Consider the following 18,473-nt stretch of genomic DNA (forward strand, 5'->3'; position numbering starts at 1 on the left):
TGAAGGAAGGGGATAAGACGGTTTGTGGCAATCTTGAGAATGCAGGGGTCGGCCTTACTCAGACGATTAGTGTTTACTTTGCGTCAACTATTCAACTTGCACTCGCGGATTTCACGAAACTACCTCTGAATTTGGTGTGTCCAACAGCTGGAGTTCTCGTGGCATATGGTTTGCATCGAATGTTGAGTGTATTCAAGACCAGGGCTTATGTGATGGTCGGTGTTCTTTGGGGGACAAGCCAGATGCCCTAGTTTAATGTTGATAGCTGAAAGTAACTGTCGTTCTTAGAAAATAGTGCCACGTCTGACAACGGGCAATGAAGCTTCTGTGGCCGAGTTGTGTTGATAGTCAAGCTAGGTTCTACATAACGAATTGGCCGCAGGTGTACTGCATATGTTCCAAATCATTTTAGGAGCCCGTGTCTTGAGTGGCTCCTGTCGGTGTGCACGGTTTAGGATATGAGTGGAGTGATATCTGACGTTCTGGATCGTGAGGAACGATCAAGTGAAGGGACTTTGTGGAACGAGTCTAGGCTAATCAGTTTCTTAGATGGCATATACATTGAAGATTGGATACACACAAGTTGCTGGAGTGGGACAAGTCCATGCTGGACAGCGGTGTTGACAAGACGAGTAGCTCCAAAACAATACGATGGAAGGAGATGAAGAAGGTGACGGCGGTAACGATGATGGTAGCCAAATCAAGGAAATATCATCTTCCCACGATATTGAGCCGTCTGATTCAAAACCATGCCACAAACGCCACAGAGCTTTTGAGGTAGCCGAATCAGGGAACGCGACGCCAACGATGTCTATGGCGCCTAAGTAATACCAGCAGTTCTATTGTCATGTGACATGTCAAAGCCGTGTTGAGTGCCATCTCCCATGCTCATTGTCTGATAAAGCGGAGGGCGCGACGTGATGAAATATGAGATGCTCTCATCTCCACACCTAGAGGGCAGCCACTTGCCCGAGCTGCCAGGCGGTGGTGGTAACGCAAGGTCGCCTGGGCCACTGCAGGCAGACTCCTGCGAGAGCTCAGGTTTCCCGGGCTGTACTACTCTTACACGGTCTGCGTTTGTGGTGCGGGAGGGATGTTTCGGAAACCCGGGGAACCGGAGGCTGGAATCAAATGACATCAGAGTGATGGGCCTCAGTTGACCAGGCGGTTGACCAAGCGCTGGTTTATGTGAGTATACGAGAATTCGCTCATCCATAGTCCATTCAACGTCGCCAGCACTCTGTGATGGGTTGATGATCTCATGAAGCTGAGCCAAGGCGTCATCGGGTCGAGAAGGACTTGGTTTCTCTGGCCACAGCTTTACTGTTTGGTCCTGCTCCACAATCTCCACTTTGGGGCGTACTCTGAGTTGCAAAAAATGTCCGGTGCTGTTTTCTTCGCCTACAAGATCCACAAATGCGTCGCAAGATGGGTTATAGGTATGGAGTGGACACTGTGAAAGGGTGTAGATAGTGGCATCGCTTTGATTGTCGCCGACGTGGATGTTCTCAAAGTGGCGTATCTGGGAGTCTTCTTTGCATTCCCACTCCGGATCGGCGGGGGAGTTTCTGTTAGAGATTGGCTCTCCGGAACTCTCATGGCCTTGACCGAACTCGAGTCGCTTCTTGTAGCACGTCCGCTGCTTTCCAGCACTCCCTAGGTGCCATTCTTGACGTATCTCGACGATGAAGATGTCTCCCGTGTTCTCGTCCTTTATGAGTTGCAGGGAAGTCCAACGCTTGTCGATGATGCCCTCTGAATCATGGCACCGCCAAAGGTGACGTTTTGGAGGCTTCTCGAAGCTTTCAAGTGTTGCTTCCTTCACGGGAAACCGCACGACCTGGTAAGTGCGGTCTTGTAATTCATAGTCTGCCTGGTGTCTCTGTCCGATCGAGACACAGTAGAAATAGTGGTCGATGATCTCGAAGCAGATGTCCTCCCCTGCTTTAGAGCCGTCAAAGTCCCATAGGATGATTTGACCATCCGACCACCGGCGTGTCCTCAGGTCAAGCCGCTTGAGACCCCATCTTCTGGAGCCATCGATTCCGGCGTGGGATTTGGTGATGCAGAACAAGTACTCCTTGTTGTTCCGGATCAAGATCTGATGCTCCGGAGATATCCCCTTCACGACCACCCATTTGAGATTATCCTTCGCCTCAAAGATGATGAGCCAGCAGCATGTGTATTGGCCGTCGACCTGGGTAGCTAGGCACGAGAGGATGCCTTTGGCGCAGTAAAGGGGCTCAAAGGTATACGGCGCAGATCGATTGAAGTCGCGGACCGCACAACGCATAAGTAGCTGGGTGTTGACCACAAGCTCCATCGCACGAGTCTGACGTATGTTGAGAATACGCAGATGCTCCTTGATTGTGTAGCATAGATATCCATCCGTATAGATGAAGCGTTCTGCCATAGCGATGATGGCCACCGTCCAAGGCTCGGCAGAGCGGACAGCCATTCGCCGCTTAGCCAGTTGTCTGAAGCCCCTTGCAAATTCCTTCGTTGTGTTCGCCACTATAGCCTCGGTCGAGTAGCTGGCCTTCTAAGCTGTCATCAGCAGACCTATAGATTGGAGGTGTATATGGGAGGGACACACATTGAGTGCAATGCGGCCGATCTGTTTATCTTGGTGGATATATTGATTAAGGCGGGAACAGGTCAGACCGAGATTGAATATGCTATCTATATCAGCATTCTCAATGATGAGGACTAACATCTCGCTTGGAAGGTGGAAGATGCTCATGACGGTGCTGGAGCTGGGACGGATAGGTGAAAGAAGGTCTTTGAACGACTGCAAAATATGGTCGCCGTTGATGGCACAAAGCTGTTCATAATTGTTGGCTGGAGCACATTATAACAGGAAGGAGTTGAGCAGAGCCTCATCGCAGAGCCTCATCCATCTGCAAGATAACCCTCAGCTCCACACCGGTGGCATCAGGCTGCAAGTTCGGGCCTCGAAAGTAGAACCAGGCCCCACTGATATCTCAGTCTTGACTCAAAGCTCGAGCAGGCCACCAGGCTCTCGCTTGAGGGGGTGTGGAGGCCAGTGATACAGGCTTTGATCGTGAAGGGGGCGCCTGAACTTCCCCGCCTGCGAGTTGTCTTCCCGACCATGCCCCGGCCCCACCCTCTCTTTTGGTGTGACCTAGGCTGATGGCTTGTCCGTGTCGTGTTCGGCTGTGACTGGATCTGGTCACCAACAAAACCACAACCCAAACTCCACGCAGAACCGCACTGCCGTCATTCAGGCTCCGCTGCCGTCAATACCTTCATAAAAACCGATCTTCCTCTCCGAAAGTGTCGGCCTCACTTGCCGTTCCGGAGTGGTCCAAAGAGCCTCTTTTGTGGTCTGAAAACAGAGCCAAATTGGAGAGGATGAATGCGGGGACGGAGAACAACGGAATGAAGACCTTGATGCCGCATAACCGGGTGGCAAGTCAAAGGCAACTGTGGCAAGCTCGTGACTAGAAGGGACTCGTATAACAAACGGATATTTCGTGTGCCGACTCTGTTGACTGTATCTCAGCGCCGCAGAAAGAATACCAAAGGGTGCAGGTAGCTAGGCGGTGTCATCTCTGGTATGGAAGCAGCTCCCCGGAGCGGGACTACAGGGTAAGGTCATTTCGTCGAACATTGAAAAAGTAACTATTCTAACCAGCCAACACTTCAACACCTGACGCCTGTATAACGAGGCAGCATCCATAAAAATCTGCCCGTAAACAGCTAGACCTATGCCTCGCTGGCCGTTTACCTCATACCAAATCCATTCAAGACATCCTGTAACCGATACAAAACATCTTTCGGCGCGTCAGAGCTGAGGCACGCAAGCTGGGGCGTGCAAGGCTTGTACCTCAGGAGCGCTGACTTGGTCGGAGTTCCGAGACGAAATTGAGTCATAGGCACGGAAGAGGCTCCGATTTTCCCATTTGTAATAGGATTTAAGGCGCCCTTGATGCTCACGGTAGACTGGGATGAGGAGAGGTAGGCATGGTTCTTCGCGGCTTACATCAGGTGGGAGCTTATAGCGCAGACCACCGAATGCTCTGGAGGCGAAGACCGACGCACTGATGGGAGGGGGGCCGTCAGGGCTCCGGTTCTCGTAGTCGGCGATAATACTCTCATAGTCGGCGCCAAGACTGCCGTCCTGCTGCAACACATCAAGTGCTTGTGAATCTGTGAGGTCCGGTCGCTCATGCTGCGGGCATTCAATCAGGCCGCAGCGATTCTGGATGCGCTCGACGCGCTGCTGAAGCGGGAGTTCAGATCTCGAGTCACGCTGCTGACGTGTGAGTGTATGTCTCGAAGACGAGTCCAGGCTATTCTCAACGTCCACGACTAGCATCGAGATATATTCCAGCACGCCCCACTGCTTAAGGTTTTCGACATCGTTTTTGGGGCTGATGGGAAACGGGAAGATGAATTGGTGGACGTTCAGAGTCTCTAGCAATAGCCGATTTTCTTTACGGCCGAGAGTAAGAGGCGATGGCCGGTTCGGTGTCGTTGAACTTCGGACCTGGCGATCGCTGCGAAGGGGAGGCTGGAGAAGGACCGACTTTCTTGTGCACCTCGATGATCGTCCGCGAGATTGTGTTACAATCCTACGGCGGGTGCGTCTGGTGCTGGTCATCGTAGTTCTGGTGATAAATAGGGACCTCGTGGCGTGCGTGGGAGGCTAGATGGTGCAGAGAGGAGAGGTGGCTCAAATTTGTGCTTCGAGTGTTTGCCATCTGGAAGCACGCTGGGTGCTGATGTAAGCCAGAGTGCGTAGGCAATTGGGACATGGTTACCAAACCCGGCATTCCCATTCCGGCTGGTGCACGGCGGAGGGGATGTCGCACACGAAAAGCAAGCATGATGACCTCTGTCGAGATGGTCGTTCAGCTCCTCGGGCCAGAAGGAAGCATAAAATTGGAACCTGCATTAGTCCGACCGTGCGTTCACCCATGCAAGTCCACCATTAGACCCTTTCGCCTGGGGTGGTCAACACAGTGTCCAACACAGTGTCGAGAATCTCCCAGGAGGGGGTTCATGATTGATCAACGCCAGGATGGAATTGCATCCACCAGCAGCAAGCCCACCCCGGTGTGTCAGGTAGGATTGACAGACACGCACCCAGGCGATCCCAGGTGGCCCCCGCCTCCGGGTGGAGAGTCTCATCCGCGGACCGACGCCACTTCATCGATGCTCGGAGATGGGCCCTGGCAATCACGGATGTTGAGGGGATCCTTCCTCCAAGTCTCATGTTCAACGCAATATTAGCACAGCTTCATCAAGAAGATCTCCATATCATCGACTCCTGGGATTCGGGGACCCTTTCGTAATGTGGCCGCAACGTTCTTGTATGTTAGGTAGGCTGTAGGACTTGGATGTTTCTGGGGAGGGTCCGTCCACTCTCAGGCGGAGGTACGGGTGGAAGGCAGGATTGCGAAGGCAAAGCCGTCAGAGAGGCCGTCGTCAGACTGAAGAGATGAAGCAACCGAGGGAGGCTAAAAGGCCTGGCTGGACCCCCACCATAGCCGATGTGGATCAGGCAGTTAAAACTGTCCGCCTTCCACCTTCTCCAATTGGTTTGGCTGTTTCAGTCTCATTTTTTGCCCTGTTTTCTTTGTTGACGTTTCCTCTCAGAGGTAGTCCAGCCACTTCAACAACTCTACTTGCCTTTTCCAGATGGACACTCAGAATCTTCTATGTCATACTTATTTTTCGATCTTCACCAGCGAGATGCATTCCTCCCTAAAGCCAACGACCCCAATCAACGCACAATCGACTCTCACAGAAGCGGACTTTGAGGGGCTTACAGAGATTTGCTTCTTTGCCGCATTCCAGCCTCAGAAGTTTGCCGGCAACCTTCCCTGTTTGTCCAGTCATAAGGCGGTATCCCACAACATCAGCCATGCCGTTACCTATCACGGCCTCATTCGGGGTGGTCAAAGTAGGAAGGGTCATCAAAGGTGCATTACGGTCTGTCGAAGCGACCACGAGCTTCCTAGCGGCACCTCACAGTGTCAAAGGTGTAGCAACATTCAGACGTGGACAGACAAAGACTTTGACGATAGAGAGCACGCCGCTAGCGCCATCTGCCTCCGTTGCTGGTGCAGTTTCACAAAGCGAGAGCTCCGTCAGCATCTCGATGGCTCGTCGTGTTCCTACGAGGTTGAGCAGCCCAAGTCCAGAAAGATAATGATACTATACACCACCTTCTGTTCGGACTCTAAACCACCAACTCTGCCTCCGCAGCCTCCGCAGCCTCCGCAGCCTCTGAAGCAAGCCCATCCAGGGCAGGCGAGGAAACGGAAACGGAAACGGAGGCTTGAACTCTCGCCACTATGCAGCACCGCTAGTCCTGTCACCACGACACCCGCAACCCTCACAATACAATCGAACGAGAATCCAGTGTGGCCTTTTTCATTAAAAAGGTTGAGAATTTCTTTTGTTCTGAATTCTTACGATAGTTCTTGACTGTAGTGCTAGGAAATCAACATAAAGCTTGGCTTATTGTTTGTTGTTATTGCTTCTATGATCCGGCCAGTCAAATTGGGCAGGACCCACTTGACACGGCTCCCATTCGAAATCACAAAGATTTTACATTTATCTGCAGGTGAACTCTGAGTAAATGCGATGAATGCTGGGGACTAAGGTTGACTAGGGTAATATATAGTTGAAAAGGTCGGTCGTACTGGGGCACTTGACAATGAGGCGGGAACAAGAGTGTTATTTGACTGTTCCTCTGTTTCGAAGACGATGTAAGTTGGGTTTTCGCGGACGGAAGGCCACGATGGGGCAAGCCTGTCATAGAATCGGCATCGAGCAAGAAGAATCCATGCCCAACATGACGTATTCCCTGTACCACTCCTCGTCTGGAACACGACTCCCATGGCTTGTTCGTCCAATCCAGGATGTTTTGGCATGGCTACAACATCATGACAGTTCTAGAGTAATGAAGGAGGCGCTGGTTACTAGATGCAATAGGGATGTTATTTATTGAGTTGCAGGAACGCCAAGGTCAGTGAGGTCTATGTATGAGAAAGCTGACTTCCTGGAGCTGTTGATGAGATATCTGGCTTCGTCGCTGCTACCTTGGAAGCACTGCGGACTCCGGCCACGGACAGGCCGCATCTTGTTGGAAATCCGAGGATCCCCCTTCCTTTCAGGATTCAGACTAGCAGTCTGAAAGTCCTAGATTTAGAGTTCAAAGCCCTAGATGGAATCATTCAGAGATATAAACTTGAGAAGAACTCTTATATCAATAATAATAATATAATCAAGTTAAAAAAAAAACATCATCACCCAGCACAGCTGCGCAATACAAACAACACATCTTGGCACTGGGGCTTTGGTTTGAGCTTGGCAAAGTGTATCGTTCTCCTAACATGAGGAGTGGGACTGTATTGTGAAATACTTATTAAAGACTTCTTTCCGGACAAGCTACTGGTGAAATATGAGGTCAGTCGAGCTTCCATCAAAGGATGGAGCCGGAGCCAGGTTACGTGCGATAGTCTCGCGACCCGGTGAGTTGCGTTGTGGTATGTAAGGGGATCTACCCGTAGGGATAACACACACCTGCTTGGTCCCTGTAGCAAACTCCCTAAGCCGGTTGGCCATTTCCAATCTTAGTTCTCGTGAAACTCGTATATCATCACATGGACCATGGGACTGCTATCAGTCAAGAGATTGAAAAGGACGGGACCGATGGCGCAAAGGAAAACCTTGCCTTCAAAGCGGCCAATGGGATAAGTTGTTTCCCTCTTCTCTGAACTGGTACAACTCATGCTGATTGGTCCCGACGGCCGACCCAACCTAGGAGGCTACCTGCAACTGGAATAGTGTTTGTTTCCCCAGGGCTGTACCAAGGCCGGGTCAGGGATACGTTTCTCGACAGTGCTTGGAACGGTCTCAAAGGACGCGATTAAGCCGCCGACCGTTCGAGCGCCAACATGAAAGATGTAGACAGCGCTTCACAGTTGCTGTTGATTCCCATTCTATCGCTGAAAAAGGCCTTCGACCACAATACCAGAGGATATAGCAGCTGGTACCAGACGCAATCCCGACGTGACAGAGTCGAGAACGCAGCTGAAGCCGTTAAGATACAACTGGACAAGAAAACTGACAATATCTCGTCGCCTTCGCGAGATAGGCTGTTCCAAACCCAGTAAATCGCTGAAACGAGCATCACACCGCCGGAAAGCAGGTGGTCTGTGCTTGGTTGCATTGCGAAGGCAACCGGCGCCTTCTTACAAGGGGATTTCGAGAAACAAAAGGACGCTCGCGCCTCTTCTGCAGAATGAAAATTTCTTCCCTTTACCAATGGTTTTCATCCCCCTTCTTCCCACGACCGATGAGCAGCTGTTAAAACGTGAACCACAACAAACCCCATTTTCGGCGCCATGAAAAGGAAGCTCAGTGTGGACCTGCACCACGCAGAACAGCTTCCAAATCATCCAATGAAGAGGCCCCGGCTGAGAGTTCGTATGGTGCCTCACGAATACGAAGGGTGCATTGCTAATAAGAAAGGAACCGACACATTGGCCCTGCGATTGGAAATCTAAGGAGACTAATGGGGGCAGGGAGCAAGTCAGGGCAGGAAAGGAAAAGGATGAACCGATATGGAAGGAGGAAGACAAAATAGTCTGTGCCATTTGCGACGCTCGGGTCGCGTGGAAGATGGATTGGGTCTTTGAAGAGTTGCATTGTGGTCTACTTGTAGATACGAAACAGTTATGGGTAGCCATTGAGGGCAAGTGGTGGACAGTAGAGGAAAGGGAAATACCGGAATGGCCCCTCTGGAATCTGGATTGAGGAATACAAGGATGTTCAGGTTGAGCATAGGCAGCATCGTCTGGTAATCAGTGCTGGAATGGGTACATATACCTTTGAAGTTGGGGAAAACAAAGAAAGCAAGGCATCTTCGAAGAATGAGTGCACGATCTTTAAACAGTGACAGTGACGAGGTAAGATGTTAAACTCGTTGTGCCATAGGAGCTGTGTATCTTGCCCAGCCTGGGAGTTTGGACGGCAGCTTCCAGATATACGTACTTATGTCTCCTCGGGTCTATTATCTCATAATAATGCCATAAAGTGTGCGAGGGGGCTATATTCATCTAAGTTAGGGTGTTTCATGGTTTTTTTCAAGAGAGACGGCAACATCAGAGAGCCGAAAATGGACACCTAACCTGCAGGCGATGCTAAGCAGCGATCAAGTTCACCATAGACACAAGGCGACTTGAAGAAAACTAGACAGGGCGACTTACTAACTAATGGAATTTAGTGGCCCGAAACTAGTCATATTAACACCAAATAGCCTTCAATTATTTGACCACGTGTCAGTTGCTGCTGATAGAATAGACACCTAGAAAAAGTGACTTTCAAACAGGTCTATCACATAGAATCACGCAAGGTGAGACCAATCCGGCTTGGACCACAGTTAGTAGACGTCAAAATCGAAGAGAAGAGCTGTTGAATAAATCGTTGGGCTATGTCGGTGTAGTCAGTAGTGGAGATGTCCTGTTGTGGGAGATTTATCTGAAGCTTTCCTGAACTAGTTGGCGGCTGGCGCTAATCCAGATCTCATGATCACCAATGTCAACACCCTCGATGACCATTTCCAAGACGTTCGCTCTATGTATTTTCAAGTAAAGGGATCCTTACATGAAGAAAGGTAACTGTATCAAACGTGAGGTATATAAAATTTAAATCGTGATTAAATCGTGTTCTATGAACAGTAGGAACCCTCTCACATTTCACTACCTAACCCCCGACCCTATTGTCTATTCTATGACTTTGTCTAAGTGTTTGGCTTAACAGTAATCTCTGTCTTAGCCTCTACTTTCTTCTCGAGTACGATGCCGGAGCGTTCGTCCTGAGCGGAACTGGATTGAGAGCTTCATAGCTCCATCAGTTAAACGTCGCTTGAGTGAAAAATGATCCATCACGCTGTCTGGCTACCTGCTTTGCCTTTAATCCTTCCAGGGCGAGGTGTGGTCCAACCAACAAAATGCGAGTATCTGGAATGGTGTCAGTCGTGGCCACTGTGTAACGGCTGAGTAGACTTCTTACTGAGCACTATCCCTGATATGCGCGACGCCACGAGGCCTCAACTAACCGAGAGCTTTGGGCATGGACGAGGAAAAAGAAGCGTATTTGCTCGATCACACCACCACTGAGGGGAGACAGTCGTCCTGGCGTATGGTAAAGACATGCGCAGCCGCACACTCCTGGTATTCATCCCAGTCGAAGCTGTGACTGCCAACCATTCCAGCCATTGCCATGCTAATGCCACATTGTGAAACAGCCGACATACCGGAAATGGGCATAACAGAGATGGGGGCCGTCTCCTGAGGCGAATTGCTTTGTGCCATAGGCGCCCAGACAAGACGGTCATCGGTGCTAGCAGGTGAAACGACGCTGGAGCTCGAGGGAGGCACTCTCCGCAGCTCAAAAGCTGGCTGGCTACTCTGCATGCCAGGTTGCGACCACACGTTGTCCATAGGAAACACTGAAGTCTGTTGGATGACATCAAAAGCGTGCTGGCGAGGAAGTTTCATGCGAGATAGGATTTCTCTCTTCATCTCATCGCTTTTGCCGTTGATAAATTCGCCAGTTCCACCCTCTTCGAGTCCTTCGAGAGCCGAGACGTGGGTGCGGAAGACAAATTTGTTAATGGCCTGAACAAATTTCTCATGAAGTTTCTTGCACCACTGCTCCCCATCCGACCTGTCGCAGGTGTTAGCCACGGCAACGCAGCAGACCTCCTTGTGGTGCTCGATGAGGGTGTTGATGGTATCTTTGGTGAGCTTGTAGATGACCTCGTTGCGCAAAACCATATCGACACACACGACGTATCCCTCAATGTGAATGATCTTGTAATTCATGATGGCCCCGGCAAAGAGGTTGTTGGCATCACCCTTAAAGTCTGCCTCAGGAGTACTAGGGAGCATGATCGAAGCTAGGGTCCAAATGGCATTGGGTGACGATAGAGTCTCAGTGAGGAATCGCTCGTGCTGAGGGACACTGTTGAAGCGACGCTGCTTTACTCGGTTGATGCGCTTGAGGGTTTGTGTGAGCCAAGGCTCAACCTTCGAACCCAGGACGACATTGACGGATGAGGCTTGAGGAGCGAAGGCAGCAGCCGAGGCAGGAAGAAGTGGCACAAGCATGACAGTAGCCGAGCCGCAGACGGGCAAGGAAAGTAGACAAGACGATCGGTTACTGGCAGTGGGAAAGATTTGTGATGAGTGGCTCGAAGGGGAAATGTCGCGGGTAGTGAAGACAATCCGAGTGAATAACCGATGCTTTATAAAGCCGATGGGCTCGCGGAACGTTGGTGGGCGCGTGTGGAAGGGCCCCCACCAACGGTGATCATGTGGCAGCGATGGGATGCGGACGTGCATCGACGAGTCTTGTCAGCGCATGGCCAAGCAGGCTAGGTTGTAGATGGCTAGACTGGAGTCACTTATCTGGCCCGCTGCGAAACCTCGCAGGTGTTGTTAGAGTGGCAGGAGCAGGGAACAAACTAGGAACGATCATCTTCTGGATGGGCGAACTGTTGTGCTCCGCGGTGACATTCATTACGTTCTCTTCTACATTACAGGGTGCTAGTTTGTCGTACGGTGGTGACCTTGTGGCACCTTTCAGCAACAACGACAACCTGCCCCCTCGTGACTTGCTTGACATACAAGTATTGAGAAAGTAGCTGTATCTATAATTAATCATTAAAATTACACATCGGGCTTCCTTCACGCCACCGGCAACAGTAGCACTGCCAAAAATCTGACGCTCCGCGCGTCGCCAGCCTCAAACATAACTCTTAGCATAGAATGAAGATGCGGGATGCCTTGGCCATGGCGTTGATGAGACAGAGTGTCTATTTTCGACACAGAGGAGGTATCAAGATTAGCCGACCCCACGTGGACACGCAGGTCTGTGTCGTGGGTGCCCAAGTCCAAAGTACTTATATCACGCTTCACCCGCATTCTGAAACTCTGTACTCTGCACTATCATGGAATATCTACATGGGCACAATGGCCACCGAGATGCGAGCCCAGATAGACAACAAGTCAAACGTGGGCCTGCACTTTGGAATATCCAACGCCTCACGTCAGCCAGTTTCATGCACGATTCTGTGGTGACGACCGCCACTGAACCAGGTAATTATACATGTTAGTATTGAATGCCATTTGTATGGCTGATCTGGGGGTGGGATCTACGAGAGGAGCGATTACTAACACGAAGCAGCCAGGCACCCCGAACCTTGCTTCGAAGGGGAAACGGCTGCAAGTTACCAGCGACAGATAGCTGCTGAAGCGAACGCACCAGATACTTCAACTCTGGGAGGCCGTCATGCGAATGGGTTCACTCGACAGACTGTCAAGACTGGCAGAACAGTGGCACAGCTGAGGAGTGAAAAGAACGGCTCATTAAAGGTAAGCTTGTGACAAAACAAAGTCTTCTCATGCTCTGTAAGGCAAACATATTAATAGTTACATGACGGTTGTTTAGCATGATTCAATTCTTAGAGCGACTGAGGAAGCCAACACTGGTTCTGCGCCGACGAGGAATAAGTTCCTAGACGAGGACGGCGAACTCTACCTTCCGACGATAGCAGAACTCAGGGCAATGTCGCCAGAAGACTGGCGCGAGCTCTACGCTGCCTTCGATTCTCAAGGGGCGAGAAGCCATCGGAGTCAGAAAGTGGTTCAGGGGAAGAAGGGGTTGAGTGAATTTACAACTTGAGGACTGAGCGGGAACAAAGAGCCACACTTGGTCTGTGTATTCTACAGGAGTTTTTCCGTATATGTTATTATACTCTCTTATATCTTGAAGTACCGCGTGATCCTCAATGACGTGCATCTCTGGGGACTCTGACATCCTCACCCGTGGACTTTTCTTTTTGGGGTAGATGATGTTCTTCCCTGTGTGGATAAATTAGGTATCGCCTTGGGCCAAGTCTTCTGAATCATGCACGACGGAAAGACAGCTCATCCGTAAGGCCAAGCCACGACCGTTGGAGCTCGTATGAGGCCTTGATCTATCTTCTCGTACCAAGTCTCATTGCCCTCGATGCTTCTACAGGACCCCCATCACTCAGTCACCATGCCATTGATCGCTCTAACCTGAGAGCCCAATCCAATCGCGACCTCTGCCAGGGCGACGAAGATGATGGTGTGGATCTGCGATCGAGTTTCTTTGAGCAGAACAGTGTAATCATCAGCAAATGCTTATGAAGGTACCTGTGAGTTCATCTCGGCACGCTCTACGCGAGTAATCCTGTGCAATGTCAGCCGGTGATGCAGTTGATCGACCCTGTCTTGGATATGCAGCTTATTATCATCTCAATGCTCTTCTCTCTTGGTTAGGCAAGGCTCTCGGGAATGTTTCGAGCACACTGATTGAATCAGTGGCTCAACTGGCTGTGGACTGCGGCTGTGACTCAGGATGCTGTAGCTTCCTTGGATCGGCGAAAGCGTCGTCCATAATGAGCAGGACGCGACGTTCTCTATCTGCATCTCGAAAAAAGATATCGATTCTGCCGTCTTGCATGGCACGAATTCACGTCACTCTTAATAGAGATGTTGATCTCTGCGTGTCCAAGAACGAAATCATCATGATAGTCCGCAAAATGACGGTATAAGTCTGCAACCCAGGTATTCAACATATTTTCACAGCAGGGTCGGGACACGATCTACGGTGTACCACAGGAAAGCACAAAAGAAGCAATGTGAGCGGCGTTGGCTTTCTATCTAGGGCAAGGTACTGCGCAGGAAGAGCTGCTGGCGACGTGGCATGGAAGCCTGCGCGCCATCTTGAATTGATTCCCCTCATGATTCGAACACGGTGATCCTGCTATCCATTAGTCTGCCCCTGAGCCTCTGCCATACTTCACAGAACTCTGCCCACTGTCCATGCATTCTGTTTCCCTCGTTTCCAAGAGGCACCACGCTTCGCCGACAACACGGTTTCCGTAACTGTCAGATGGGGTGCGCCCTGGAAGGATTCCACGCAGTACAGAAAGTGCCTTCTTAGGGTTCAATATCGTTATGAAGAAGTTTCTCCAGACAGTAGCGGCGATCAATGATAGGTAGGGCGTTGGCCCGGCGCCAGTGGAGGATGGATTTTGGATTGGGAGAGGACCTTTTCATTCGTTGGCCTATAAGGAATTATATACTCGATCGGCGAGGGGATGAACAAGGCTCATAGCCATGCTGTATTTGTTCCGGCTCATAGAAACCCTCGTGGTATTGTCGTCCAAGAGTGGTACGGGACGAAGACCGATCGCATGGAAAACAGCCACCAGAGGCCCCTGCCATGCCCTATTGTCATAGTCTGGTCATCACCTTGGAAAACCTATCGCGCCTTCGTTCTCGTGGTCACAGCATCGTCGCGAGACTCGGCGAACTGGGCGTCATGGCCAATCGTGTTCGGAGGGTCTGTCATGATACCGATTAGCGGAGCCAGATGAATCACGGGGTTTATAGACTGTAGTACTGGCCTTGAATGACTGGCGCTAGTCAATGCCGCTGCGCTGCCGGGCCTGAGATGACTGACGGGACGTTGCTTGCCATGGGTCGCGGTACAGCAACAAGACATATGAGCCGACGGAGGGAGAGTCGGGGGTGGGATACTTGGGGCGGGCGACTCGGTGATACCAGCTCCGGGACGGGAAACTCAGCGGCGGGAGGTTGAAGGGTGGTGATTCATGGGTAATCCATCGGCCGAGGGCTCTCTAGAAGGAATTAGAGCCCAACAGAGGCAGGAGATTGTTTTTGAAGCGTGGAGGAAACTTACCTGTGGGTGTGTTCTGTCCCTCTGTGGCCTCCCGGATTATGGGGAACCGCCTGGGAAGACCGCCGCCCGTTGGCTGGAGTGAGGAGAATATCCTCACCATGGAAAACACGACACCAATGGAGGTTCTAAGCCGTTCTGCAATAAATGGGGGCGGTCGAGACTGGGGCTGGACGGAACTTGGACTCAACTGCCATCATGACCGCCCCCAATCTTGCCATGCTTTGGCCTATTAGTATCAGCTGTAAGATTCGGTCCGTAGTATCATCGTGTGGCTGTCTCAGGCCTATGGTTGTTGAATTGGCTCACGGGTGAGTGGATACGTCTTGCATGAGCAGTGTTGAGCATCCCTATCTAGCTAGCATGCTTTCCTCTCCTCTCGCCCGATCCCTCAGCTATCCGCACCCCCTTCCCGGTTCGTCAAACAGGATCACCAAAGTGGCGCTTCCAGACCAAGCAGTGCCAATTTTCCTCCACCTCCAGCTGAATCAATAGGCAAAAGGGTCTGCCCCTCGTTCCTGTAGTGCACACTCTGCCCGGCGTAACAGAGCAGTTGGTCCGGTTCCCACCTTAGCTCCTTGCCACTGCGGTAAGCAAGGATGAACATACCACACTCCTGAAGGAGTACAACAGTGTCGAGGTGGCCTTGGGATACTGGCAAGGCCGCATTTGGCTCAAGCCGAAACATATGCAGCTTCCAATGATCCATATTGACAATCCTCCATCCCCGACTCTCGAGGCGATCAGGCTGCGCTTTGACCTGGTCAGCATGGGTAAGGGAGGGAGGGACCGCGTTGAGAATCCACCAACCTTGGCCTTGAGACAGTCGAGCAGCTTTGGGGACACATCAAGGAGGCCGGGGTGCCGGAGGAGTGGTGCTAGGCTGACCACCTCCCTACCAGCCATGTTCTGGGCTTCCCTAAAAGCAGTGTCTAGGGAGATGAAGATGCAGAAAAGGTCAATACGGAAAGTGAACCCTTCACCCAGTGCATCTTGGCCATGCAATCGATGCGCTCTTTCAGTGGCATCACGGCTTCCCGATTAAGATAACTAAGGGTGTTTCCGACCCCTCTTGGCTTCTGACCCCTCCAGGTGCTCTAGGGGAGGGCAAGTGATACCAGTTGGCCTCGATCCATTAACTAAACATGGGAGTTTGACAGCCAAACAGTTTTATCCACCGCCTAGGGGGGGGGGTCAGAAGCCAAGGAGGGTCGGAAACCCCCTTAGTTATCTTAGCACAGCGCCTTTTATCTGCTTATTGTCGTTTCTCACCCAAAGCGTCCGGCGGAAAGAACGTAAACGATATTGGGAACGCGCAGGCAGGTCGAATCAAGCGATCTCTGTGGTCGACAGATGATCTCGTACTACCCCTGAAGAATTTCCATGTGCTGCTTGGTAAAGTTCGCCACCTCGGATAGCGCATTTGCTGCACCTGGGTACTCAGCAGCAGGATGGCCAAATCAGGCTGGAGGGAAAACGAACGACGGCGAACCGCGAGCTCATACGTACGGAGTCCGACAACACCGTGCAGGTGGAGCTCGTCCACCACACGGACGAACTTTTGCACCCCCCACCTCATCCCATCAAGGGCCGCATCCGGCTTGTCCAGTATCAGGCGTATGAGATTTCGCGCCTCTTCCAGACGTAACCCCCCTGCTTCACCGCTACCTCACAAGCGTCAAGCAAGACCATGACGTCCAATTGGCGACTTGGATCCAACGTCTTGGCGAGTTATGTGATGAGATCCGGATAAGTCATTTGTTTGCGAGTCTGCAGCGGATATTGGCTTGTCAGGGCGAGCCTGCAAAACAGTGCCGCAACATCCTCGTCAGTCTGAAGCACTGTGAAAGCCCAGCCATTTCACTCTGGGGAAACTGCCCAGAAGAAAAAAGAAAGAAAGACTGTCATCCACTGCAAGTCTTTCGAAGACAACTATTTCCTCTGGTACCCGTAGGATTGGGAGGATCTTTGGTCTCTACCCTGTTAACCGGCATGAAACATGCTTCCACGATGTCACGATAACTCCTGAGATTCAGGACTGCCCTGTTCCACGCCCACGTCGCCAAACTTGGCAAGAGGACCAAGAGCTCGGTCTGCTCGACTATATTGCCTTCAAGAGGTACGCAAGCCGTAGATCCCTAGGCCTGAACGTTTCTAGCTTTGTAGCGACACAGGTATCCTTAGGCGCTGTCTCCCGATGCATCCGTAGGCAAGAGCCATTTGGAAGTGGTTTATGAATGGATGCTATCTAGCCTGTGGCTTCAATCTTTACTCTATGCCAGTGAGCTTTCTTTGCTTTCACAGGATATTACGAAAAATAGGTCAAGATCTAACAGTTTTGCAGACTTGGTCATCCCCCTCCGCGCCTCCCGTTCTTGTCACCCTTTCTCTCGACCTTTCCGAGCTCAACATCATATGGAACCTCCTAGCCGTCCTCGAGGTCTCTCAGACTACCCCCGCCGCAACAGCCTGCCTCTACTTCCCCAGAGCTCAGTCTAAGCAGGCCAAAACGCGCAAGCGTAATGCCTGACCTTTTCTCTGGCTTTCGGCTGCCATATTCCTCGTCTCAGCGACCGAGATAGGCTCGATAGCAGTCCTTACCATCCAGTCTGGCAAGTTACCCGACGCTCAGTCCATGGCGACAACGATCCTATATACCCTCGCGCTCCTGTACTAGATCGACTCTCTCTTGGCCCTGAAGCACGAAAACAAGGAGGCGTGGAAGCCGGCCTGGCACGCCCTCCTCCGGTCCTGTGCCACCATTGTCTTGCAGGAGATACTTTTTATTGTCGAACTTATGGCTGTGCCTCGCACCCCTCGGAAGTTGATACGGTCTACAGTGCGGTGGCTACGGGTTTCCGATGCTTCCTTCAAGTCGCTCTTCTCGTCATGTTTGCCTGGCATGATAGAAGGGGTGACATCCGGCTCGGCAACAGCGCCGATGGGGAGTGACAGCGGCAACGAAGGGGGCAACAAGTCCACATCCTACAAGGCCGAACCGCAGTACCAGCGATGAGACCCGAGCAGTTGGGGGTGTCTTACCGTGGGTGAAGAAGGTCCGCATCTTCCTACCCTTGATCAGACCGAGGAGCTTGCCAGGACCGACACTACATTTGGCCATTGTCCTGCTGTTCCCGCAGTCTGAGGTGACGATTGATCTATATGTGCCACACATAGCAAGAGCTTCTGGACGGAGCGCTTCTCGGGCGTTCGACAACAAAGAGCCAAACCCAACCAAGCAAGATTTTGGGCCAGTCTGTGATGATCTTGACTTGCTTCTAGCCACCAGGTTCCTCCGCTGTAGTAGCGGGATACCCAATATACGGGCCTGGAGATGGCAAAAGTTCAAGCATCATCGCGACAAGCAGAAGCGGACGGCCATCATCGCACACTTACTACACCGCAAGGCGGCCTTTTTCAACGTGGTCAACCCAACGAATGTTCCCGGAGCTGTTAGCCTGAGTATTTCCTTCTGCAGTGTACTGGAATCGACCCTGCTTGGAACTATACCGCAGACCATCACATTCTACAATACTAGCACTACTAAATTTTGTTGTTTCGGGTCGCGCGCTGCTTTGGTATACGGGCTTGGCACCATATGTATGCATGTTGTCCTCCGCTCGAGCTGCGCACACATATCCATGTTCGTTGTTCACATGACGACAGCAATATGGCGATAGGTCCATCGTTGCTAT

The 18,473-nt window shown here is 51.4% G+C and overlaps 5 protein-coding genes across 5 annotated transcripts; 2 read left to right on the forward strand and 3 right to left on the reverse strand.

The window, feature by feature from the left end:
• Positions 1-820: 820 nt before the first annotated feature.
• On the reverse strand, positions 821-2,413 carry MRS44_013481 (uncharacterized protein; the record flags this gene model as incomplete). The annotated part of the gene is made up of 1 exon (XM_065616953.1): positions 821-2,413. The coding sequence occupies one exon, from the start codon at positions 2,411-2,413 to the stop codon at positions 821-823; it is 1,593 nt and encodes a 530-aa protein (XP_065473025.1).
• A 1,395-nt stretch (positions 2,414-3,808) lies between these two features.
• MRS44_013482 (uncharacterized protein) lies at positions 3,809-4,627 on the reverse strand (the record flags this gene model as incomplete). The annotated part of the gene is made up of 1 exon (XM_065616954.1): positions 3,809-4,627. The coding sequence occupies one exon, from the start codon at positions 4,625-4,627 to the stop codon at positions 3,809-3,811; it is 819 nt and encodes a 272-aa protein (XP_065473026.1).
• Positions 4,628-10,145: 5,518 nt separating this feature from the next.
• Positions 10,146-11,153, reverse strand: MRS44_013483 (uncharacterized protein; the record flags this gene model as incomplete). The annotated part of the gene is made up of 1 exon (XM_065616955.1): positions 10,146-11,153. The coding sequence occupies one exon, from the start codon at positions 11,151-11,153 to the stop codon at positions 10,146-10,148; it is 1,008 nt and encodes a 335-aa protein (XP_065473027.1).
• Positions 11,154-11,813: 660 nt separating this feature from the next.
• On the forward strand, positions 11,814-12,729 carry MRS44_013484 (uncharacterized protein; the record flags this gene model as incomplete). The annotated part of the gene is made up of 3 exons (XM_065616956.1): positions 11,814-12,093; positions 12,232-12,419; positions 12,496-12,729. 3 exons carry the CDS (start codon positions 11,814-11,816, stop codon positions 12,727-12,729), a joined length of 702 nt encoding a protein of 233 aa, XP_065473028.1.
• A 2,953-nt stretch (positions 12,730-15,682) lies between these two features.
• MRS44_013485 (uncharacterized protein) lies at positions 15,683-17,308 on the forward strand (the record flags this gene model as incomplete). The annotated part of the gene is made up of 5 exons (XM_065616957.1): positions 15,683-15,735; positions 16,180-16,395; positions 16,733-16,897; positions 16,937-16,952; positions 17,123-17,308. The coding sequence occupies 5 exons, from the start codon at positions 15,683-15,685 to the stop codon at positions 17,306-17,308; spliced, it is 636 nt and encodes a 211-aa protein (XP_065473029.1).
• Positions 17,309-18,473: the final 1,165 nt, after the last annotated feature.

The sequence above is a fragment of the Fusarium solani genome (genome assembly GCF_023522795.1).
Source record: "Fusarium solani strain SB1 chromosome Unknown bctg00000009, whole genome shotgun sequence".
In the NCBI taxonomy this organism is placed as follows: domain Eukaryota; kingdom Fungi; phylum Ascomycota; class Sordariomycetes; order Hypocreales; family Nectriaceae; genus Fusarium; species Fusarium solani.